The following is a 13,507-nucleotide window of genomic DNA, read 5'->3' as shown; positions in this document are numbered from 1 at the left end:
TTACCAGTCCAACGACGGGGTCGACGGGTCGTCGCAGTCGCCACCCATGGTCACCGGCTCACCGCCGAGATCACGCCGCTGTGACGCCGGAGCTGGAGCGCTGCCGCCGTCGGGAAGCAGTTGGAAGATGAAATAGGGGTGTGGCTCTCGTTTGATGGCACAGAATGTAGGAAGCAAATTCAACAGAGACGAAGGTCCTTTTTGCACAGAAGCATGCATTTATCTGTACACATTCTCCAGAAGAATCCGTGCCATCCATCCTGAATCCAATGGCCCAGCTTCAATTTTTCTATTCTTGTACCGGAGGGCCATTTTCTATACTAGTCGCTCCCTCTTGATCCCACATACAACTCCTCATAGATCCCATGAACAATTCATCCGCCGCATGTGCAATGTCTCTAAGGTATCGACACATATAAGGACTGGAACATCATGCGTCAGGGTGCTAGCTCCTAAGGCACGATATAAACTTGAACTTTTGAGTTGAGACTATAAATTATAGAATTAAACTACCAACATACCTTGAGACTTAAGAGGCGGAGTTCTCTGGCAGCCTTACTAGCTATGCCGCGACCGTTCATAGCATCAGTGGTGGGAAAAATTCTCAAGCGAAGGCTATATCCCATGATGCCCACCGTGCAGCCATTGCCCCAGCGGTTGGAGCGGCAGCTAGCAACGATCAATCGAAGTGCTGGAAGTCGAACATGATGACAATGGACAACGCGTCGGCTAGAGGAGGCCGGAGCCTGTTGCCCTGAAGTAACTGAAGTTCTCTTAATTTGAGCTCCCTGCAAAATGTGGGGCCCTGTGCGGCCGCACACCCCTATAGGCACGGCCTTGTGTTGTACAACCCCTATCCCATGTTTTCCTTTGCGGGGCGGTGATCTCAGACCGTGCATGTCAGTGTCTTCTGGTTTCCATCAACGACTTCCCGACCACTTCTTCTATAATCTAATTGGGTGTCAACAAGTTTGCATCTGATGGGACGAGCGGCAATAAGCATTGCTCACGATGCGATGCCGATGGACGCGGGAATAAGAAGCCTTCGACACCCCCATAAACTTGGGTGTATTTTGCAATTTCTGCAAGGCCCTTTTTCAATGATCCGTGATACAGTACTTAATATGTGGCATTTGGCCTTTCCGAAGGAAAAGAAAAGGAGAGGCCCGAACTCTCTTGCAGACACTTGACGTGCCCCCGACCCCTTCGGGCGCAGCACAAGCTTGTGGACTTAAACAAAACAGAGTGCATGCGCCAGCTTTGGATAACCGTAAACATTTCCTTTTACTACATGGCTGCTTCGTTAACGTCTTGGTGATGTGCTACTGGCTCGACCGCTGAAGCGCACGCAGCTCTCAGCTGGCGGCAAACGCCAACTACCAACCGCGCGCCGGCCCCACCCGGATCCTGTGCCCGCCGAATCGCCCACCACTCGCTCCTCATCAGGACTCGGCTCCCCTGACGTACTGCAGGGCGCAGTTGGATCACTGACAGGTGGGCTAACTTGCCTTTAGGCCCACCTGTCAGTGGCCCAACTGTGCCCTGCAGTAACGTCAAAGGAGCCTCGTCCTCCTCATCATGCCCTCTGTTTTACCTCCTGATTTTTAAATCCTGTTGTCACCGCTTTGATCTAGCGTGCAAATCAGAGCACCCAAAAAAGATTGGCCAGAAACAGAAAAAAATAGCAAGTTAATTTTAACTATTGTGTGTGTAAGCAACTGACGGCTCCTCCTCGACCTCCACCATGGTAAACCGACATTGTGTTCTTAACGCAACAACCAAGGCAAAAACAGTCAGCGGTTTACCTTGTCCTGCAAATACCCTTTTACCAGTTCTGATTTTGTTTGTTGCCTAGTACTGGTTCAATAAAGGACTGCTCTCGCGCATGCACACGGGGCTTAATTGCAAATGATTACGCATGAAGTTGACCCAACAAGTAAACATTTTATCATTTCCATAAAAAATTTATAAAAATAACACAAAAAAATCATGGCATATATGTGGCCTGTCAGTATTTTTGAAATCGAGATAATAAATTAAAAATTACTCCATTTTTAAAAGGAAAATAGAATAAGTGGAAAACCCTCAAAAGCAAGGGGGCAGAGTATAAAAGAAACACATAAACTAGATTAACAGCTGCGCCGGAAAACAATTAATCAATTAGTCAAACGCACATCGCTTCTGGTCGTCTTCCTGCCTCCCTCTCCTCCTCCTCCCCCTCGCCGAGCTTCTCCTCTCGCCATTTCCTCCCCGAATCACCGCCGCCCAAATCCACCGCGGCAAACCCCTCTCCCCCCGTGCTCGTCGAGCAATCCGGAGCCCTCCGCGCGAAGATTCCGCGGAGCAGGCCGCTGTCTCCCCCCTCGTCTCCGACTCTCCCGCCGTATCGCTGCGGCCAGCAGCCTGAATCTCGAGGCCGACCAGCTCGCAGGGGCTCCAGGGGCGGATAACGTTCCCTCTCGGCGTCCCTGCGGGTCGGCGGCCCGAATCCGTTGCTGGAGGGAGCCCGGGGGCTCCTCCGGATAAGATCGGAGCAGGGATTGGTGGGGCTCGCTGGGTAGGGCCCGGCCATGGCGCTGTTCCGCAAGTTCTTCTTCAAGAAGCCGCCCGACGGGGTGCTCCTCATCACGGATAACATCTACGGTAAATGGAGATGGAGCTGTTTCCTCTGCGTTGCCGTTCGCCTGCTCTGCTTGCGTGCAGCAGACGACTGCATTTTTACTCGCATTTTTACACCCTGGCCGTTTTAGTAGAAGAAACAGGTTTGAAGGTTTCAGTTTGGTTGATCTGTTGCTGGTCCCAAGTAGTATAAGCAACTGAGCGTAGTTTAAATGTTGATTTGAGCTGCGGTGAGCAAGCACTAGCTGGTTTAGAGAAGGAATTTAATCAGAGAGTTTCCTCCATTTTAGCATACGCTTGTGTCTGCTTATCAGTTACCGCGTTTTAAACGAGGAAATCTGATAGATTCGTATCGCCTTGCGAACGATACCTCACTTCATTTTCAGTGGCTAAATAGCCATTTGAGAATTCAGAACAGAGTTGAGTATTAGCATGGCTGACACATGTCACTTGTATTTGTTTCAGTTTTCGATCATTGCTTCTCCTTGAATGCACCGGAAGAGGACCAGTTCGAGGCACACACCAGAGGCATCGCAGCACATCTTCTAGAAGACTTCCATGATCACTCATTCATGGTCACGAACTTCGGGACTCGGGCAGAGGAAAGCCGCTTATACCACATTTTATCCGAGTATGGCATGACTGTTTTGGACTACCCGGGCCACTACGAGGGGTGTCCACTTCTCACCATCGAAATGGTCCACTGCATCCTGAAGTCCAGCGAAAGCTGGCTCTCTCTGGGCCAGCACAACTTACTCATAATGCACTGCGAGCAAGGGTGCTGGCCTATCCTGGCTTTCATGCTAGCCGCTCTCTTGTTGTACCTGGGCCAGTATTCAGATGAGCAGAAAACACTGGATATGCTCTACAAACAATCATCTTCCGAGTTCTTGGAGATGTTCTCACCTCTAAATCCCATGCCTTCTCAAATTAGATACTTGCGGTATATTTCGATGAGGAATGTCATGCCTGAGTGGCCTCCCGCTGATAGAGCCCTCACACTGGATTGTCTGACTTTGAGGATGCTTCCTGATTTTCAAAGTCAAGGTGGTTTTTGTCCAATATTCAGGATATATGGTCCAGATCCACTCATGCCCCATGATCAGACTCCCAAAGTTCTTTTTTCAACCCCCAAAACAAGTAATCTTGTCCGTTTTAATTCACAGGTAATTGTTCATTTTCTGATAATCTATTTGAAGTGAATCTGCATGTCCTTAATTGTTAATGGCTTAGTACTGGACTAAGGATTTAAATAGCTAGCTATAACTGCATTTGCTAGCGATTAGCGGGATAGCTTCAATTACCTCCGCTCGATAGCTCCGCTACCCCATATAGATATATTATATCATAATTTAGTATCGTAATTTTTAAATGCGACTTGGCAAAAACATTACTTATAAGGTTGATCGAAAAGAAAAATATCAAGAGACTTCAACTGTGCCTTTTTCAGTACTCCAACATCCATATTTCTTAGTCAAAAAGTACTTGATGTGATACATTTTTTTGTTATGGTTATTCAATTTGACATCTATTAATGCATTTTATTGTTTACATTGTATATTAAAATTCTATTGTTGATAGCTTTCAATAGCTTTTTAGGACCTTGCTGCTAAGCTGTGAAAATTGCGTAAAACCTTGTTACTGCATTGTCACATTAATAGGCTATCATGTTGATGATCTTTAGAAGTATATAGTTTTTAATACTCTTAAACTGACCATTTATGTACTTAGGCAGATGAACGGGTGAACATAAACCTTCAATGTCATGTCCAAGGTGACGTTGTCATAGAGTGTAGCAACTTGTATGATGATCTAGATCGCGAGGAGATGGTATTCCGGGTCATGTTCAACACCGCTTTCATCAGGTCAAACATCTTGATGCTCAGCCGTGATGAAATAGACATGCTATGGAATGCAAAAGATCAATTCCCTAAAGATTTTCGAGCTGAGGCAAGTGTTTAAATTAACTTGAGAACTAGCCTACTTTGTATACATGATTTTTTACTTGCAACTTGTGTTGATGCTAGGTTATCTTTTCTGACATGGATGCAACTACTTCGCTTGTTACGACAGAGCCTTTGAGTCATCAAGATAAACAAGGACTTGGTGTTGAAGAGTTTGCTAAAGTGCTAGATATCTTCAACCATTTGGACTGGTTGGATGGGGATATGGATATTGCACTGGACACACCCCAGAAAAGGTTCCAGGTTACTTCCCAAGGAAATATTAATGCATCCCCTCCTGATGAGCCTGAAACCTTTTTTGATACTCAAGAAGAACTTGGCTTTGATAATTTCTCTGGTGAAATCAACTCTTCTGCTCGTGTGCTGAAGCTTCAAAATCACTTTGGTATGCTTGGCAGCACTGAACTTAAACAAGGCCCCCCACATTCAAGTCCAACGGAAGTTCCATCCAAACCACATAGAATAGATTTGGATCCTTCACGAACAGAGCCTCCTTCGGTGTTGTTTTCACCATCAGAGGTTACAAAGCCAAAGGCTAGTGCTTCATCAGTAGCAACATCTTCAGTTACAGTTACACCCCAGCCTGTATTTTCACCAGTTCAACCGCAGCCACTGCCATCTGATTCTGCTGTGCAAATTTCATCAGAGGCATCAGCGACAACATCTGCAGGGAAGCCTGGTTCACAAACTCCAATACAGCATGAACCTTCACCTCTTATGGTAACTAAATCAGGATCATCAACATCTTGGATACCATCATGTGCACCTCCTCCGCTTCCTCTCCGACCGGCCACTGTTTCATTAGCCCCTGTTCCCCCTACCTTACCCATAAATACTAGTACAAGTCTGATCAGTGTTTCCCTTAAATCAACCATGCCCTCCCCTTCACCTCCTCCAGAGCCATCAGCCTTTGCACAAGCTTTTGCAACGGAACAACTGGTTAAATCACAAGAATCTTCTTACGAGATTCTCAAGTCACTGCCTGATACTTCTACAGCTTCAGCTTCTTCAGTTTGTATACTAAAGGAATCTAGTACCCCTAAAGCATCTTCACCGGTGACGTTGCCTGCAATTCCTCTGAATTCAGACTCAGGGCCCTTAGTAACTCCAGTCACAAGATCAGATCTTAACCCAGCATCGTCGCTCCCACCACCACCACCGCCACCTCCCCCTCCTCCTATAAAAGCAGCCACTGTGTATGAACAGGAGACAAGCAGGAAAGAAAAGGTTGCACCACCTCAGCCTCCACCCCCACCACCTCCACCAGCACTGCCACAAGCACCTTTTGAAAATGCTACACAGTCGTTTACTACGTATGAAATTTCTTCCCCACCAGTTCGATCTTCACCACCACCCCCGCCCCCGCCACCACCTCCCTCATTGGTAAGCAGAAAAGAAACGGTTACACCACCTCAGCCTCCTCCTCCGCCACCTCCACCAGCACTGCCACGAGCACCTTTTGCAAATTCTTCTACACAGTCGTTTACTGCGTATGAAATTTCTTCCCCGCCAAAGAAAGTTCGATCTTCACCACCACCACCACCGCCACCACCCCCCTCATTGGTAAAATCATCATTTTCTCCTCCACGTGCACCGCCGCCACCACCCCCACCTCCTCCACTACCTAATAACCATTTAGTTTCATCATCTCATCTGCAGTTTGCTGACAAAAAGGTCAGTTCAGCATCAAAATATGCGGTTCCATCACCTTTGAGCCCCAACTTTTCACAAACAGTTCCAAGGCTGCAAGCACCAACCATTCCACCACCACCTCCTCCACCTCGAAGTAGCTCGTTGGTTTCTTCATGTCCATCCACAAGTGGTAGACATTTCATGGCTGCCCCTCATCCTCCCCCACCTCCCCCACGATTGCATACCATGGCATCTCGTGTATTGGCGCCACCTGCACCCCCGTTACTCGTTGCTGCCCCTCATCCTCCCCCACCTCCCCCGCCATTGCATACCATGTCATCTCGTGGGTCAGCACCACCTGTACCCCCATTGCCTCCTCCGAAGCTAGCTGGGGCCAGCAATGCTTCACAAAAACAATCAGTAACCCGACCACCGCCACCTCCACCAGGCCCACCTCCTAAGAATTCTTCAAACTCTTTGCCAAGCAAAGGAACCGTTGTCAGTGCTGCCCCTCCCCCGCCTCCTACATTATCATTTGGTGCAAAGGGCCGCAGCGCAGTCCGGTCAAAAAGCCCTAGAGGTTTGCGTGCCAACCAGCCATCCAAGAGGACACCTCTGAAGCCATTACACTGGGTAAAAGTGTCAAGAGCAACACAGGGAAGCTTATGGGCAGATACACAGAAGTCTGATGAAGCATCTAGGTATCAAAATATTTTGTTGCGACATTCTTTGTTAATTAAAATAGCAATGGGCCGGGCACTTTGATATGTTAGTCCACACGTATGTTTAACAGGACTCCAGAGATTGATCTGTCTGAGCTTGAAAGTCTTTTCTCAGTATCCATGCCAAGTACGGATGCAAAACGGACACGCCAACGTCCTCCTGTTGCATCAAAACAAGAAAAAGTTCACTTGGTACTTATATCCCCAAGCAACTCTTCACTACTAAACAATGAGATGAAAACTTGAATGTTGAATAAATAATGTTGCACTTTTCTTCTGCAGATTGACCTCCAGCGTTCAAAGAATTGTGAAATTATGCTGCGGAACATTAAGATGCCATTGCCTGATTTGATGGTAACTAACTTCATGTTTAATTGAAGATGTTGTCTCAACATAGAAACTTTGTGAGAGTTATCAGGAGTTCTTGACAAGTAGAAGAATGTTGGCATTGTTGATGGTCTCGCTGAAAGAACAGAATAACTTACAAGTCATTTGACAAATCTGGTTAGGGGTGTATTACCACATCTTAAAACGTATAGCCATAAATTTTACTGGAGATAAAGTCTTACTGTCTTCAATGGTGTTTGACAATTTAAGATGTAATGGTTATGCTGATCAGAATTTTTTTCCCAGGCTTCAGTGCTTACCCTTGATGATTCCATCGTTGATGGTGATCAAGTAGATTATCTGATAAAGTTCTGCCCAACTAAGGAAGAAATGGAACTGCTCAAAGTACAGCTCTACTGACTGTATTTCTGTTGGAAATGTCATTAGGCACTCATTATTCATGTTGTCGGAATTTCTTTCCATCGGTTCTCTATAGTGACTGAGCTTTCCTCCCACCTTTTCAGGGTTATACAGGCAGCAAAGATAATCTAGGAAAATGTGAGCAGGTCAGTGTTTTGCTGTGCTATTTTATTTTATTTCCTTTAGTGATGAATTCTGTCTGGTAAGCATTTAAAAACCGAACCGAATAGTTCACTTCAGGGGAGATCTGCATGATCTTAGTGGGAGGTAGGTCATAGAGCCTAGCTGTTTCACATTTAGGTGATATGCCAGGTTGCACTATGCATTGTGAAAAATTAAGATGCATATCTCCTGCTGGCTGTTTCTTGGGAAATTGCATGCTGAAACAGTCATTTCCGCAATATCTTTGCTGTTGCCAAATATAGCTAATGTACTAACAGGCCTAGTTTCAACATTATTATCCCCGGCCTCTGCATCGTAGATGCATAAAGCCTCAGTTACTGCACCATTTATTACAACTCACCAACAGGTAGCCTAATCAAAATGTGAGATAGACCACAGATAACACCATCACAGGCCTAACAAAGAAGTGTGACATGTCACACATAACCATATCCTCAGTAGAGACCAAGAAGCCTATCACTGACAGGCCATCCAAACAGGGACATAAACTCCCTGGTAAATCACTCAGGCTTCTTTGCGCCAAATTCCACCAGGTCTTTGTGCCGCACCTTCTGTAACTACCCCCAGGACCGCAGCTGGCTGGTACATGGGAGAAACACCTGCATACTAGATTGACCTTTTTTTGTCAAACACAACACCATTTCTACATAGCCAAATGGACCAAAAAACCACTGCAGCCCCGACCCAAAAACATTTGAAATACTGAGGGGTGGTTTAATATTGAATGCTAAATTGACAGCACATCATGCTATGCGTGCTAATCCACAATCAAAACATAGATGTTGGTTGGTTTCCTGCTGAAAGCAAAAAGTGCATCGCGTGTCCCCTGCCATTCCGTTTAATCAAATTGCCTTTTGCGAGGATAATTCCCTGGCATAGAAATGAGAGGAACACCTTGATTTTAAGTGGTAATCTGAGTCGTCATAACCGTTCTTCGACCTGAAACATACACACATATCTGTTGAAGCCGAATACATGGAGTGCACCGAAAAAATTCCAGTGGTATGCAAATCCCACCTAATGAGTCCCTGTTCTTGAGATAGTTGCACCTCTGCCACCTTCAGGACAAGGGCATTCTGATCAACCAAAATGCTGACCAATGAGCGCCCGACTGAAGTCCATGAGTGGGGTTGCCACCCCAAGAACAGAGGCAACTGTGGCATCCTTATGCCACACAATGTTGAATAACTGGGGGGTACGCAGTAGAAAAGGAAGTGTCCCCTAGCCATTTATCTTCTCATATCCTCACTGATTATGAGCCAAATTGAAGAAAGGCTTCTTTAAACCTCATGAGACCCTTCTGGAAGTGGGAGTCCATTGGTTTGGCTTACCAATGAAAATATTTTTCCCCCAATCATTATTAACTCCAAAAGTGGATGCCAAACCCCGTCCTCTGCTATTTTTTAGTATCTAAATCTTGAATACTGAGACCACTTTGGTCCTTCTGGGTACATAAAATTCCTCACCTCACTAATTGGTATTTTCTCCTGTGCTGATCCAATTGCCAGAAAAGGTGAGACTGATAAAAGTCAAGTCTCTTCCTGACCCCTTTCAGGATCTCTAATAAGGACATCATAAAGACCGGTAGACTACACAGCACGGATTTAATAAGGACTAGGTGGCTGCCATAGGGTAAGTTTTTAGACTGCCAACCACTAAGGCACTTTTCAGGACGGTCTGCGGTAACTTTCCAATCTTGGTTACGAAATTTGTGATGAATGGATGGGAATGCCAAGGTACTTAAAGGGAATGAGCCCAAACCACAGCCAAAAAGCTGCGCGTAAGCTCGTTCTCCTTAGCCTTCCTGAACAGTAAAAGGTTCGCTCTTATGGAAATTTATCTTCAAACCGATAATTGTTCAAACACACTCAAAATTAGCTTCATATTGACAGCTTTGTCCAAATCATGGTCCATATAAGGGATCATGTCGTCACCATACTTACAAAATAGATGGTCCATCATCAACTAATTGTGGAATGAGACATTGTTCGTTTTGAAAACACTAAAGCAATAACTTCATTGTTGACTTTCTTCTGTGTTTCCAGTTGTTCTTGGAAATGATGAAAGTGCCAAGGGTGGAGTCAAAACTGAGAATCTTATCCTTTAAGATAAAGTTTCTTACACAGGTCAGAATAACATCACATCCTTGTAAATTCCTTATCTCTATGGACTATCCTGACTGCTCTATTTAAGCCATTGCTGAATCCATATATATGTTGTTTCAGGTTGCAGACGTGAAAAATAACTTGAATACCATTAATGGTGTTGCTGAAGAGGTACATAGCAGTCAGTTTATCTGGAGTCTTTGACTCTTCTTCTTTGAGATGTTGTGTATACATTGTTCATGCATGATGTTGCTTGGCCAGGTTAGGAACTCTGACAAGCTTAAGCGAGTGATGCAAACAATTCTTTCCTTGGGGAATGCATTAAACCAAGGAACTGCAAGGGGTGAGTCAGCAAACCCAGTGTAAGATTGTTGTATTTACCACATGATTTTCCAAATGAACGACCTAAGATGGATAAATGTAGTGCACATGTTTTTTTTATGTCGATCAATGTCTTATTTGAATTTTATTATACATAGCGCGCCAGAAGAAAATGTCATTTAAAATAATTTTGGATCATTTACTGGTGGAAATATAGCTAGGGGTTAAGAACTGGAACAATATTGCACTGCACAACTTCAACTATGACATACTGATTTCCAAATAAGATAGCCAACTTTACTATAGCTAGTGTATGTTGCTCTGCCATCTTATCTAAACTCAACTCGTTTGGGGAAAAGAAGCCAGAAAATCCGGAATATCATGCGACAGAAATCAGTTCAACTGAAATTTTTGTTACTATTTGGGACAAGACTTTAAGTTGTATTCAGACGTTAACTGGATAGTCAACAATAGTGTAAAGCCAAAAAGGCACAATCTTGAGAATTTGTTTATAAGGAACCTCTTAAAATCAATAGTGAACTGTTGATCCATGATCCTGTTTTTCAGTTTTTTCTTCTTCTAACAAGTGTGCCTTTTCAGGTTCAGCCGTTGGATTTAGATTAGATAGTCTTCTTAAGCTCATTGATATACGGGCACGAAACAATAAGATGACTCTCATGCATTATTTGTGCAAGGTATGGTACTTAATTTCAGCTATTTTCTCCTTGATCATGTTCTCTTATCATAAGATTCAAAGTTTTGGATATCGTCTCTTCTTTTTATTTGCTCTTTCTGTTTGGGAGGCGAATTGGTGCATAATACTACAAATTTCGCACACATGCATGCCTGTATTCCCAAGATTTGGGCCCTTATAGATCCGGTCTACCAGTGTTGTGCTTACTGCTTAGTGATGTCATTCCAATCACATTATGAGTTATTGATCATTTTTTAAGGAAGAGAAAGGGTAGCTACTATTAAAGTCCTCTTCCTCAGAAGCAGCATTTTGATCAACTGCATCCAGTAGTGGGATGATCAGTTCTTTATTTGCAATGACTGTGTGCTCTGGTTGATCAGTGTTCAGGGACCTTCTGTTGTTTCTTCTACAGCAGTGACAAAGACTGCTGTTTGTAGTTTCTCAAAAGAAAAAGACTGTTGTTTCTCCTACAGCAATGACAATCTGTTGATCAACTGCACTGATTAGTGGGCTGGACAGTTCTGCCCCTATAAGGTGTTCCACCTATTGTGGGCCCCTTCCAATAAAAGACAGACATCAATCCATGCTGATGGCGTGGGGTGGTGTTTTTCTTTTCTTTCGGTTGTAATCGTGGTCTTTCTTGGGCTTTTGCTTCTTCGATGAAAAAAAAGAAGTATAGTTGTTTCTTCAAAAGAAAGTGTGGACAGATTGCCTTGCTTTCAGTATGTCCATGTGAAGTTCTTATCATGAAACTGATACCATTGTGCTAGCCTCTGAGAATGTGCACTTTATCAATGAACTTTCATCGAGATTTGTTGCTTCCACAGGTTCTTGCAGGCAAGCTTCCTGAAGTTCTTGATTTTGTTAAGGATCTTGCGCATTTAGAACCCGCCACAAAGGTAGCTCATATCTTAATGCTAGATCCATTCTAGTAATTTATGTCTTCTTTCTCACCACATCATGGACAAACAGATCCAATTGAAAGACTTGGCGGAGGAAATGCAAGCGATAACTAAGGGACTGGAAAAGGTTGAGCAGGAACTGGCAACATCTGAAAAAGATGGTCCAGTGTCTGAGACGTTTTACAAGGTCAGGGTGTCATTCATTTCTGCATAGGCTGGACTTTAGATATATTTGTTCATTGTTCACTAATTGTATAACAACGCGTTTAGGAAAAGCATGGAGACAACCTTACTAACTACGGCACCAACTAGCCATTCAGTTAACTACCATTAGCATATCAATTGCACTACTCAACAAGAGTTTTTGTTTCAGAAACTGAAGGAATTTCTGGCTGATGCCCAAGCTGAAGGGAGGTCATTAGCTTCGCTTTACAGTACAGCGGTATGCCTGGACTAGCAAGCTGTCAATATCTTGCTGCACACATCATGCTGTGTTCCATGCTAAATTTTATTTATTTTGCTTTTAGGGCAAAAGCGCGGATTCTCTAGCACATTATTTTGGTGAAGATCCTGTGCGGTGTCCATTTGAGCAAGGTATTTTCTTCTGAGCTGAACAGCTTGTTTATCCTGCAAATATACAAAAGCATGTCTTAATGGGTCCGAACAAAAAGGAAGATGAGAACTGTTCATTTTACAAGACATGTGAGAAAAAGTTCCATGGGGCATGGGCTTCAAAAGTTATTCCCATTGCACTCATCATGTTTCAACTAAGACATACTTTATTCCCAAACAATTTATTACTTGTTGAATTATCGTCATGGTTTTAGTTCAAAAACCACGACAATAATTATGGACCGGAGGGAGTATTAATCGCCCTTCCCTGGTTGTGTCAATCTCACCAACTCATTTACACTTGTAAAAGTCTGGTTTGACAGAAAATCATCATGAGTTCCTGCAGTCCTCAGTCTGGTCGAGCCTTAAGAACCACCTTTGGCTGAGACTGCAATAATTGCATCAACCAAATCAATGGACCAACACTGGTCGACATTAAATGTCCCTAACAGCTTATGCTATTTCCCCCTTTCATGGAAAAAAAGATAAATACTGTAGAAACCAATCTTCACCAACACAATACTGGTCGAATTATTCACAGCAGCATGGTTTCCCCCTTTTTTTTGTGGACAGTTGTCTCCACTCTGCTAAGCTTCGTGAAAACTTTCGAGCGGGCGCATGCCGAGAACCTCAGGCAGGCGGAGGCGGAGAAGAAGAAAGCCCAGATGGAAGCCGAGAGAGAGAAGGCGAAGGCAGCTGCCGCTCACAAGAAGGCGGGGTCGCCGGAGCCAGGGGTTTCCGACCGATGACTGATCCGTCGTCGAAACTTAGACATGACCGATTTCCACTAATTTCTTACCGTGTGAAAGTGGAGGCCAGGAAGACAAAGCTCCGTGTAAAAAGAAAGTCACAGGCAGTAGTGCATACCAATGTGGCAAATGTGATTGATAGGTAGACTTGATATAGCGACGCGTTTAGCACGTAGCCGTATAGTGCACTGCTGCTCACTGTCCATAGGGAAGTAAAGCTCATACAGTTTTGTACCGCTGCTCACTGTCCATAGGGA

General features: G+C 44.4%; 1 protein-coding gene across 5 annotated transcripts; it reads left to right on the top strand.

The window, feature by feature from the left end:
- Positions 1–2,152: 2,152 nt before the first annotated feature.
- LOC119318297 (formin-like protein 7) lies at positions 2,153–13,406 on the top strand. 5 transcript variants are annotated; one of them, XM_037592822.1, is made up of 17 exons: positions 2,154–2,643; positions 3,085–3,785; positions 4,351–4,569; positions 4,647–6,916; positions 7,009–7,129; positions 7,220–7,291; positions 7,571–7,669; positions 7,789–7,830; positions 9,913–9,993; positions 10,093–10,143; positions 10,234–10,315; positions 10,894–10,988; positions 11,815–11,886; positions 11,960–12,076; positions 12,263–12,331; positions 12,417–12,483; positions 13,075–13,406. In XM_037592822.1, exons 1-17 carry the CDS (start codon positions 2,571–2,573, stop codon positions 13,248–13,250), a joined length of 4,407 nt encoding a protein of 1,468 aa, XP_037448719.1. In that variant the 5' UTR covers positions 2,154–2,570; the 3' UTR covers positions 13,251–13,406. The 5 variants fall into 5 exon arrangements, 3 of the variants coding, with proteins under 3 accessions (XP_037448720.1, XP_037448721.1, XP_037448719.1); XR_005154047.1 differs by lacking the exons at positions 11,960–12,076; positions 12,263–12,331; positions 12,417–12,483; positions 13,075–13,406 and having other exon boundaries at positions 2,153–2,643; positions 10,234–10,334; XR_005154048.1 differs by lacking the exons at positions 10,093–10,143; positions 10,234–10,315; positions 10,894–10,988; ... (3 more) ...; positions 12,417–12,483; positions 13,075–13,406 and adding an exon at positions 9,423–9,499 and having other exon boundaries at positions 2,153–2,643; positions 9,913–9,960.
- The last annotated feature ends 101 nt before the right edge of the window (positions 13,407–13,507 follow it).

The sequence above is a fragment of the Triticum dicoccoides genome, chromosome 6A (assembly GCF_002162155.2).
Source record: "Triticum dicoccoides isolate Atlit2015 ecotype Zavitan chromosome 6A, WEW_v2.0, whole genome shotgun sequence".
Lineage (NCBI taxonomy): Eukaryota > Viridiplantae > Streptophyta > Magnoliopsida > Poales > Poaceae > Triticum > Triticum dicoccoides.
The sequence above is the reverse complement of the archived record's forward strand: the minus strand, read 5'-3'. Positions and strand labels throughout refer to the sequence as shown.